Source organism: Rana temporaria, chromosome 6 (assembly GCF_905171775.1).
Source record: "Rana temporaria chromosome 6, aRanTem1.1, whole genome shotgun sequence".
Lineage (NCBI taxonomy): Eukaryota > Metazoa > Chordata > Amphibia > Anura > Ranidae > Rana > Rana temporaria.
The window spans coordinates 115,256,105-115,267,883 of NC_053494.1; the positions used below are offsets into that span (position 1 = coordinate 115,256,105).

Genomic DNA, 11,779 nt, shown 5'->3' on the forward strand with positions numbered 1-11,779 from the left:
CCATTTTATTACACATAACTTAAAGCAGGGGTCTCAAACTCAAATTACCTGAGGGCCACAAGACAAGTTTTCATATGCCATGGGGGGGCCGCATGCAAACTTTCAAACTTCAAAAACAACAGTACTGGTGTCAGCGAACACATTATTAACCCCCAGCACTGGTGTCAGCGAGCGCATTATTACCACCAGCACTGGTGTCAGCGAGCGCATTATTACCACCAGCACTGGTGTAAGTCAGGGTTTGACAAATTTGCTTGGAATCTAGGAGCCAGCTAAAAAAGTTAGGAGCCAGAAAACGCACCCCGTCCCGACGAGCTTGCGCGCAGAAGCGAACACATACGTGAGCAGCGCCCGCATATGTAAACGGTGTTTAAACCACACATGTGAGGTATCGCCGCAATTGGTAGAGTGAGAGCAATAATTCTAGCTCCTCTGTAACTTAAAACATGCAACCTGTAGATTTTTTTAAACGTCGCCTATGAAGATTTTAAAGGGTAAAAAAGTTTGTCGGCATTCCACAAGCGGACACAATTTTGAAGCGTGACATGTTGGGTAATTTACTCGGCGTAACATTATCTTTCATAATATTAAAAAAAATGGGGATAACTTTACTGTTGTCTTATTTTTTAATTTAAAAAAGTGTAATTTTTTCCCAAAAAAGTGCGCTTGTAAGACCGCTGCGCAAATACGGCGTAACAGAAAGTATTGCAACGATCGCTATTTTATTCTCTAGGGTGTTAGGATAAAAAATATATATAATGTTTGGGGGTTCTAATTAGAGGGAAGAATATGGCAGTGAAAATAGTGTAAAATGACATTAGAATTGCTGTTTAACTTGTAATGCTTAACTTGTAATACCAACGGCCACCACCAGATGGCGCCAGCTCACATCTGGTGGTAATAACTTGTAATACCAACGGCTCACCACCAGATGGCACCAGCTAAAAAAAAAAAAAAAAAAAATTTTTTTTTTTTTTGCTCCCCTCACTTCCTCACTTCCACCCTGCCTGCGGGCCATTTATAACTGGTCCGCGGGCCGCAAATGGCCCGCGGGCCGGTACTTTGAGACCACTGACTTAAAGGATCACTAAAGGAAAACGTTTTTTTTTGCTAAAATGCCCTGTTGTATGCTATATTGCCACAATAGTTTAGTTATTTATTTTTTTAAATATTCAAAAACAATTACATTTCTTCATATCACTTACCTGCTTCCACCCAGTTTCGTTTCTTCATTCTACTTCCTGCTTCTCGCCGTCACGCTGGGAACTACATTTCCCAGTATCCTATGCGCATCGCGCATGCGCAGTTAAAAAAACCCGGGACGCGCGCTCAGTAATAACATTTTAATAATCCGCCCACTATACCTCCCACTATGCTGAGAGACAGACAGACTAAGTGTGTTCCTATGGGCAATTTACAAGAAAGAAAAGGGGAGGGGTCCAGGCGGGGCAGTGGAGGGGAGAAACAAAACTTATTCTAAAGAGAGGAGGTTCTATGGTCTTAGCCACACAATGCTCACACCCCCTTCAATTCCCTGCTGCACAATCACACGCAGTGCTTGTAGTTCAGAGAACGGGGACTAGCACGGCTTGGACCACAGTGAGAAGCTCCCATGAGAAATTTGCTATGGAGCCAGAGAACCAGGAAGTGAGGATTTCAGAAAATGATTACAGCTGCTTCAAAGCAAAAACGGACAATGAGGACATGAAATCAAGACTGCTATAAGATAAAGCAAGCTATTTAGCCCAATTTTTTTTTCTTTTAGTGATCCTTTAATTTCTGAGCTTATTTTTTTTTGTATGTATGGATTGCATGGATGGTACCGACATATGGTGAAATGTTCACTTCAATAGCACTTTTAGAAATATATTTACCTAGAAAAATAGTGACGTGTTCCCCTGCTGTAGCAAATTGGATCATGCTCCGCTGGGGTTTTTTGCCTTCCTCTGGATCAACTGTGGGTATGAAGTTGGGTGTATAGGATTTTACTGTGTTTTTTTATTTTGTTTTTTGTGGTTGAACTGGATGGACTTGTGTCTTTTTTCAACCTGACTAACTATGTAACTAACTATGTAACTATGTATGTGTTCAATATTTATTTTACCCACTGTATTTTGAGACACTGAGACACATTAAATGGGTTGTATATGTACAATTTTATTTTCCTAAATAGCTTCCTTTACCTTAGTGCAGTCCTTCTTCACTTACCTCATCCTTCGAATTTTGTTTTTAAATGTCCTTATTTCTTCTGAGAAATCCTCATTTCCTGTTCTTCTGTCTGTAACTCCACACAGTAATGCAAGGCTTTCTTCCTGGTGTGGAGTGTCGTGCTCGCCCATCCCTTGGACTACAGGAGAGTCAGGATGCCCACTAACACACAGCTCCTTTATCTATCTGCAATGTAATGAGCGTCCTGACTCTCCTGTAGTCCAAGGGAGAGGGCGAGCACGACACTCCACACCAGGGAGAAAGCCTCGCATTTCTGTGTGGAGTTACAGACAGAAGAACAGGAAAGGAAGTGAGGATTTCTCAGAAGAAATAAGGACATTTAAAAGCAAAATGGAAGGATGAGGTAAGTGAAGGAGAACTGCACTAAGATAAAGAAAGCTATTTAGGAAAAGAAATTACCTTTACAACCCCTTTAATTTACTCATTATCTTCAGGTAAAAGAAACCCACACTACAAAATACTTTGCAGGTCATTGGGGTTCATCATTGTAAAAAAGTCAATTGATGGTAAAAATCTGTTGCGTACTTGCCTCCATACAAAGCAAAAGTGGTAATCACATAATCCTAATGGTGCCCTATAGCTAAAGGGGTTGTAAAGGTTTGTTTTTCATTTTCTAAATAGGTTCCTTTAAGCTAGTGCATTGTTGGTTCACTTACCTTATCCTTCGATTTCCCTTCTAAATGTTTTATTTACTTTGTCTGAATTTCTCACTTCCTGTTCCTCCTCGGTAAGCTGTTCTGGCTGACTAACCCCCCAGCCAGATTATGGTGGAAAGATTACTGAGGAGAAACAGGAAGTGAGAAATTCAGACAAAGAAAAAAAACATTTAGAAGGGAAATCAAAGGAAAAGGTAAGTGAACCAACAATGCACTAGCTTAAAGGAACCTATTTAGAAAATAAAAAACAAACCTTTACCACCCCTTTAAATAATTAGTCTGTGAGGGAAAGCATGACAGTGTTATGCATTTTGAGTACAAAATAATTTAAATTGTCTGCTGAATTTTATTTTTCTAAAACTGGATATAATACAAAAAATATGAAAATATAAACTAACTTCCACAGATCCTCTGCACTTCAGGCTGGAAGCAGAAAGTCTTTGAGCTGGCCATTTCCTATAAAGTGAGAGAAAATAAAAAAAATATAGGGTGTCAATTTTAGGTTATACCTCAGCATTCTCCTCTCATCTTCCCCAGTCCATGTTTTCCCAGTCTTTACACTCCCAGAGCCCTCTTCTAGATCTTTCACAGTTCTCTGCCAAACATAGATCACTTTTCACTTTTCCTCCTCAAATGTGCTCATCATTCCACCACCAAGCATCAATCATTTGTAGCTTATCCATCTCACATGTCCCCACTGTAGCGCCTGTGTACTTCCAAGTACCGGTGCTATTAAAAGTTAAGGGATAATCAGAGTGTAATTGAGTCTGATTCTAATTGTAATTATTTGTTAGGGTCTCTGTTTCAGCTGGGCTGTGCTGTGGGTCCAGTCTGTTGTTCCCGGGGTGCTATACCACCCCGGGGCGACAGGTGGTGCCAGTGGAGTCAATGGCATCTGCTCCAGAAGTACTCTCTCCCAGCATGCCCTGCGAGAGAAACTCCCTCAGGATTGGCTGCTGGAGTGCCGCTTGCCAGCAGCCAATCCTGAGGGAGTTTCTCTCACGGGGCATGCTGGGAGAGAGTACTTCTGAAGCAGACACCATTAAGGCGGGGTTCTTTTCCGATGTGGTGTCCACCTTTAGGGTGACCACACATCACGGCCCCCGGCGAGATGGCCTACCAGGCCGGGGTGCGCCTGCCACGTGGTGTTTCTGGTTCCGGGACCATGTTGGCCCAGAACATTTGAAGCTGTGGCGGGGCCCCAGTAATTGAGTGGGTCCCCAATCCTGAGGAAAGATCCCAAGCAAGATAGCTGGGGAGTCAGTCTGAGGAGAGCCAAGAGAGGCAGGAAATCCAATAGGGCCTCGACAATCCATCGGGGATCAAGGTAACCGGCCATTGAAAGCGGTGGATGTCAGCCACCTGTCAGTCGGTGACCCAATTGAGAACTACCTGAAGGAGATCCAGGCACAAATATTACTAAGGAGAATTTCTCTATGATCTAAGTTCTAGGGAGGGTCTGTGGCAGAGACTTGTTTCCCTCAAAGTTCCGAGTGATACCCTGGCGCCAGGTCGGTATGAGAGGCCTGTCCAGGTACACTATACCCACTCAGGCTGGAGTGGCGACGAAAGCAAAGTGTTGTTGGAAGCAGGGCTGCTTCTGTACTGTTAAGCCTGAATCTGCTATTTCTTCTCCTCATACATCTTTGCTATCTACCTCATGTTTTACTGTTTACCGTGTTGGGTAAAATAAAAGCACAAGAAAAGACACCTGCTGTGTGGACATTCTATTACTTTGGCTCTCATCAACTACCCTAGACGGCGGAGTCACAGAGGTAACATGCCACCCAATCTATAACCAGCGGCTCCTTCGGGGGTGAGCGCTACACCACCATATCTCATTTTTCAGCTGCTATTAATATTATTATTAATTTATTACAGGTATTTATATAGCGTGGACAATTTACACAGCACTTATTATATACAGTGCATTAAAAAAGTATTCATACCCCTTGAAATTTTCCACATTTTGTCATGTTACAACCAAATACATAAATGTAGTTTATTGGGATTTTATGTGATAGACCAACACAAAATGGCACATAATTGTGAAGTGGAAGGAAAATTATATTGGTCAATACTTTATAGAACCAAAGTTTGCTGGAGCTCAAAAATGCAGCGGTAGCGTTTTTGAACGGTTTTGCAAGTTTTTGAGCGTTTTTTAACATCTGGCATTTTTACAGCTCTACTCTGGAGCTTCAGAACGCACTGGTCCTGGTTTTTTTTTGCAGCTTAAAAACGGCTCAGCCATCTACAGCTCAAAAACATCATGGTGGGCATGAGGCCATAGACTAACATGGAGAGCTGTTTTTAAGCTGAAAAAAACGTTCAGAAAAGTTGCTTTAAAAACGTCCATGGAAATGAAGCCTTAGTGTTCCTTCAGCTTCCTCTTTCTCAACTGTCATTCTCATTCTATCCTCTAAGGTACATACACGTGTACTAATAAATTTATATACCCTGGCAGAATTTATGATTTCTTGGCCATTTTTCAGAGAATATGAATGACAACACAAAAATTTTTTCGTTCACTCATGGTTAGTGTTTGGCTGGAGCCATTTACAGTGGGGAGAACACATATTTGATACACTGCTGATTTTGCAGGTTTTTCTACATACAAAGTATGTAGAGGTCCGTCATTTTTATCATAGGTACTCTTCAGCCCTGTACACACGCTCGGTTTTCTTAGCGGTAAAAAGTCAGCAGAGTAAACCGAGGGGAAACCTGAGAACCTGCTTGGTAAGTTTCCCTGTGTACACACGGCCAGGTTTCCCGTCTGGAAAACTGTGGGGAGAGCTTTGGCCGGGAATCCCGGCTGTGTGTATACTCCCTCTCAGTGCATATTAGTGCATATTAGCCTTTAAAATTAGCACTTTAGATTTCTCCCATAGACTTTAACAGGGTGTTCCGCGGCTTTTCGAATTTGCCGCGAACACCCGTAATTGTTCGTTGTTCGCCGAACAGGCGGACAGGCAATGTTCGAGTCGAACTTGAGTTCGACTCGAACTCGAAGCTCATCCCTACTCTCCAGAGTGGCTCAATGATATTGAGGTCAGTAGACTGAGATGCTCACTCTAGAACCTTCACTTTATTCTGCTGTAGCCAATGATAAGTCGACTTGGCCTTGTGTTTTGGATCATTGTCATGTTGGAATGTCCAAGTAGGTACCATGCGCAGCTTCCTGGCTGATGAATGCAAATGTTCCTCCGGTATTTTCTGATAACATACTGCATTCATCTTGCCATCAATTTGCCATCATCATGTTCTCTTTTTTCCCGCCGGGATTCCCAACGTTTTTTAAGCCAGCAGTTTACCTATGGGGAAAACCTGCGGTGGAGCATACACACCAAAGCTTTCATGGCAGTTTTCCTGCCGGGAAACCCGACCACGTGTAGGGGGAAAAAGCTACCGAGCATGTTCTCGGTTTTCCCGGCTGACTTTTTACCGCCGGGAAAACCGATCGTGTGTACAGGGCATTAGAGTTTACATGTACTCTGTAAGACCCATAAAAACATATCTTAAAATGGAGAAATTCAATTGACTTAATAATTCAGAAGGAAAGGCATTCATAGTACATTTATGCCATTCTAGTTATAGAAATTAAGAAGCAAACAGAGCTTGAAGTTGATCACGAGAACATACTTGGAAAGCATACATGATTTAGCAGACATTAGATCTCTTCTTGGGTCTCTGATTGCAGCAGAATAGACAGGAGAGGTTCTGTACAGAAATAACATACAATTAAAGCTCTGGTTGTGGTAACTTATGACAAGCTTACATAAATGTTGCTAAGTAGATAATTATAAGGTAGTTTTAATACTTGGTATCTGATTGCATTCAATACAAATAACTAACAACACCTGGTCTAATTTAAATATATAAAGTTTTCAAGCCATACAAATGTGTTGAAATAAATCACTTTGTGATGCATTTGCTGTGAAGCGAAATAAGCTGTAAAGAAATCTAAGGTGATTTGCTTCCCAGCCCTAGGTACACATCTATACACAGTAGTTACTGGCAACCTGCAATCCATCCACTTCTGTATCTTGGCATGATTATTTTTAAAGCTACACTATATTGTCATTATATTGGGATGCCTGCCTTTGCACGCACATGAACTTGGCACACCAGTCTTAGTCCGTAGGGTTCAATATTGAGTTGGCCCACCCTTTGCAGCTATAACAGCTTCAACTCTTCTGGGAAGGCTGTCCACAAGGTTTAGGAGTGTGTCTATGGGAATATTTGAACATTCTTCCAGAAGCGCATTTGTGAGGTCAGGCACTGATGTTGGACGAGAAGGCCTGGCTCGCAGTCTCTGCTCTAACTCATCACAAAGGTGTTCTATCGGGTTGAGATCAGGCCTCTGTGCAGGCCAGTAAAGTTCCTCCACCCCAAACTCCCTCATCCATGTCTTTATGGACCTTGCTTTGTGCACTGGTGTGAAGTCATGTTGGAACAGGAAGTGGCCATCCCCAAACTGTTCCCACAGTTGGGAACATGAAATAGTCCAAAATGTCTTAATATGCTGACACTTTAAGCGTTCACTTCACTGGAACTAAGGGGCCAAGCACAGCGCCTGAAAAACGGCCCCAAACCATAATCTCCCTCCACTAAATGATTTGAACCAGTGCACAAAGCAAGGTCCATAAAGAACTTGACTGGCCTGCAACCTGACCTCAACCCGATAGAACATCTTTTGGGATGAATTAGAGCAGAGACTGCGAGCCAGGCCTTCTCGTCCAACATAAGTGCCTGACCAAACAAATACGCTTCTGGAAGAATGGTCAAACAGAAAATGGTTTAATGTATGGCCTTCTTAAGTCAGGTGTTTCTGTTATAAAACGAAGAAAGGCTGATCACGGGGGGCTGCTTGCCCACCAACATGCAGGAAAAACATAATCAGTTACAGGCAGTGAGAGCATGAAAAGATGTATTCTGCACAATATTGGTGTTATACATTTTATTTATAGAGAAGTTCACAAGTTGATTGTATTGGAAAGCAGAAACATTCATGATCAGGACATAAGTATATCAGAACACATAAATCAGAAATTCATAGAACAGAAAGATTTGTTACAGAATAAAGATTTTATTAGAGAATGGGATACCAAGGGCTCACCTGGGTCTATTCCTGTTCCCAGAAAGCATTTCCAAAGGGCAGTTCCCATTTTTAGTCCCTGAAGCCATATATTGGGCCCAAGGCAATAGCTTGTCACTGGACATGATGCTTCGGAATTACCTACACCTGTAACAAGACTCAGAAGAGTATGGTAGAATAAATATAACTTTTCAAAGAATGCAATACTTTGTAACAAATGAAATCATGAGCCACCAGTACATGCACTGATATGTTTATTAATCTCAAGTTTACCATGGTATGCTTATAAGCATCCTGGTACTAAAGGGATTATAGCAAGTTCATGGCTGCTGCTGTCACGCCAGCAGTGGTTCCTGTGCTCTCCCGTTTCTCTGGGGAGTCTTGGACTGCAGTAAAGTGCCAAATCTTTCAGAGCAGTAGAAGATTGGGGATAACCCATCTATCAAATCTCCCCCATGATTATTGAACCCAAAAGCGATGTGTATTATGTTACTTATGAGTTCAGAGAGTGGTGGCTGGTGCTCAAAATTTTCGGGCAGGCGCAAACAAACTAAAAAATTCAGAAAAAAAAACATCAATTGCAGCCTCACTGTGCCATCAATTGCAGCCTCACTGTGCCCATCAAATGAAGCCACTGTGCCATTAAATGTAGCCACTGTGCCATCAAATGTAGCCACTGTGCCCATCAAATGTAGCCACTGTGCCCATCAAAAATTTTACTTGTGGGTTCAGAGAGTGGCGGCTTGTGCTCAAATTTTTCGGGTGGGCGCAAACAAGCTGAAAAATACTGAAACAAACCCATCAATTGCAGCCTTACTGTGCCCATCAAATGCAGCCACTGTGCCATTAATTGCAGCCACTGTGTCTATCAAATGCAGCCACTGTGCCATCAATTGCAGCCACTGTGCCCATTAAATGCAGCCACTGTGCCATCAATTGCAGAAACTATGCCCGACAAATGTACCCACCGTGCCCAACAATTGTAGCCATCGTGCCCAACAAATGCAGCCACTGTGCCCCATCAAATGCTGCCACTGTGCCCCATCAAATGCTGCCACTGTGCCCCATCAAATGCTGCCACTGTGCCCCATCAAATGGAGCCACTGTGCCCCATCAAATGCTGCCGCTGTGCCCATCAAATGCTGCCACTGTGCCCATCAATTGCAGTCCCTGTGCCCATCAATTGCAGTCCCTGTGCCCATCAATTGCAGTCCCTGTGCCCCATTAAATGCTGCCTATGTGCCCATCAAATGATGCCACTGTGCCCGTCAAATGCCACCACTGTTTCCATCAAAAGTTACCACAATGATCCCCCCGCCCACCATCTGACCGGCACTTACCCTATCTCGGTGGCGGGGCAGGCAGCGGGTGACGGCGGTGAGCTGTGGGACCTTGCAGCATGTCAGACAGTGCCGAGCTGTGTCCTCCATGCGTCTCCTCTCCTCCTCCTGATAGGCGACCAATAGCAGCGCCTGTCCTTTCAGCCAATAAGGTGACGGGTAACAGACCAACACATCCTGATTGGCGGAGAGGTGGTTCAGTTTTAGAAAAGCGAATAATCATTTGCTTTTCTAACACATCTGGGTGGACTGTGAGTACAATGCTTTATGCACAGAGTTCAACTTTTTTTTTAAAAAGGAGAAAAGGTGGACTGCTGCCTCATCCATACTTCTAACCATCCGGATTACGGAGTGACACCGGACCACCCATTGCATTTTATGTGCCCTTTACTTCTCATCATTTTGTGAGTAGCCATTTGGCTGTATTGTACTAATGCCACAATAAACATTCAGTTATACTGCACTTAGATTGGTGCACCTTTTCTCCTTTTTTCATCATATCTTTCAGAGCCTGCTTCTACTTTATGAGTAGCTGCCGCTAGTGCTTTACTTCATTTTTATTATATTGATTTTTGGACATTTATTTGGACTATTTATCTAGACTATACCTTAATAATCTTTGCTCCATCTATATTTTTTTACTGTTTATCTTTTTTTAAGCCTATTAGAGCCTATGGCACCTGGCATCTGAAAGGAGCTAGATGTCTGAATAGGGGGTGGCGGCGGCGGTGGCCATAGATAGATTTATGCAATACATGAATTTATCCATTATTCATAGAGGGGGACGGCCTGGAGAGAGGGGACAGCCTGGAGAGAGGGGGCGGCCTGGAGAGAGTGGATGGCCTGGAGAGAGGGGGTGGCCTTGAGAGAGGGGGCAGCGCCTGTGCGCCCTTAATGGATGGGCTGCCCCTGGGTTCAGAGCTGTGAGTCCCTAGCTACTGTAGCTGGAGAAGCAGCTAATCAAGCGTGATCTGTACTTGGTTAACTGCACTGCAGGGCAGGTGAGACATTGGGAGTCTAATAGGCCCCTATTGTCTCCATAAAGAGAAACTGTCACCTGCCTATGCTACCACATAAGGTACTTGTTAACAATAAAGTTAAAGATAAAAATAAGTGTTCAAAAAAAAAAACTGTCACCACCATACACACCCAAATGCAAATGCATACATGTATGTAAACATAAATTGCACCACACATATGAGATATTATAGGAAGTATCACCTACACTTAGAGAATACTACTTTATAATGAAAACAATATAATAAAAAATATATAATAAAATATGTATAAATGAAAAATTTCTTCCAGATACTGTTATAACAGTACCCACTTGTGATACCCATAAATCAAACCAGAACAGTAACAGCGCCCCTATGTAAAGTGCTCTTCCTAGTGCAAACGTACAATGCAGTAAATAAACATGCATAAATACTGAAATTTAATTTGTATATAACCTACAAAGCTCTAAAAATAACTAAGTAAATGATGTAAAATCAAACAGTGCAGGTAGCCTATCAAACTCTCAAATGTAAGTGAATGGGTCCGCGCTGCAGCCGCTCAGTTTAGCCCACAGTTGGGGTGCAATCTTACAATGCAAAATCCCCATTCAGATAAAAAAAAAAGAAACAAAAAAAGAACAGACTTCAGGAAGTGGTAGTATCACCTCCTGAATGCCTCCAAACATTGTCTTAATGTCCTCTGAAAAGCAATCCATTGCAGATCGCTTTTTAGGGGAGCAGTAAACACTACTGCTGGTGTGAAAGGATCCTTTTATGGGAATTGTTCATGATATATCATGTTATCCAGTTACAGTTTAGATCTACTTCAATTATTCAATGTGTTTATAAAAACAGTTACTAAAAAATCTGATCAGACCTTACTGTGATAGTACAGATATATTATACAAAGCGACATACTGAATTATTTGTTAATATAAAGATTGTACTCACTTTTGCAACGACCACAGACTCATCTTAAGTATTTGAAGTCCTGAAAACTCAACCAGGGAAAGAAATCAAATATTGCTGCCTGAGCAAGTCAGGTTTACATGGTCACCGTAGAAACAATAAAGCGTCACCTCACTGGCTGCATTGTCACACACTGTACAGCTATCAGCCCAAGTAGACTGTCTGTAGTTAACCTCTTTTGTTCCAGAGGGTACAGGTCTGTGTACAAGCTGTAATTAAGGTTTCCGGTGACACATTAAATGATTGAAGAGCTCTGTAGAAGCATTGTATTGCTATATAACAAGAACTGCAGTGAGTATTTAATTTTTTATTTTTTTAGAAAGTTACCAATTATTTGCAAGCAAATAGGGAAGACTATAAATAACTAGGCTTTATGTAATGGTTAATTTGCAGTTCGCTAGACACAAAGTTGAGATTTTGCCCAGCCCTGTGACTGTGAAGCAGTACTTTTAATGGGAAAATGCATTAAAACACAAACGGCAGTAATAGCAT

General features: G+C 42.3%; 1 protein-coding gene across 3 annotated transcripts in view; it reads right to left on the minus strand.

Annotated features, from left to right (window-relative positions):
- Positions 1 to 11,436, minus strand: part of FLACC1 (flagellum associated containing coiled-coil domains 1) — a 113,634-nt gene extending 102,198 nt beyond the window's left edge. Inside the window, exons 1-4 of one of the 3 annotated variants that reach the window (XM_040357218.1) lie at positions 11,270 to 11,436; positions 8,002 to 8,127; positions 6,525 to 6,602; positions 3,284 to 3,341 (exon numbers count right to left, since the gene is read on the minus strand). In XM_040357218.1, coding sequence (XP_040213152.1) covers positions 3,284 to 3,341; positions 6,525 to 6,602; positions 8,002 to 8,105 — 240 coding nt within the window. In that variant the 5' untranslated portion in view covers positions 8,106 to 8,127; positions 11,270 to 11,436. Of the gene's footprint in view, positions 1 to 3,283; positions 3,342 to 6,524; positions 6,603 to 8,001; positions 8,139 to 11,269 lie in introns of all 3 variants that reach the window. The other 2 variants (XM_040357217.1, XM_040357219.1) reach the window with 2 other exon arrangements.
- Between the last annotated feature and the right edge of the window lie 343 nt (positions 11,437 to 11,779).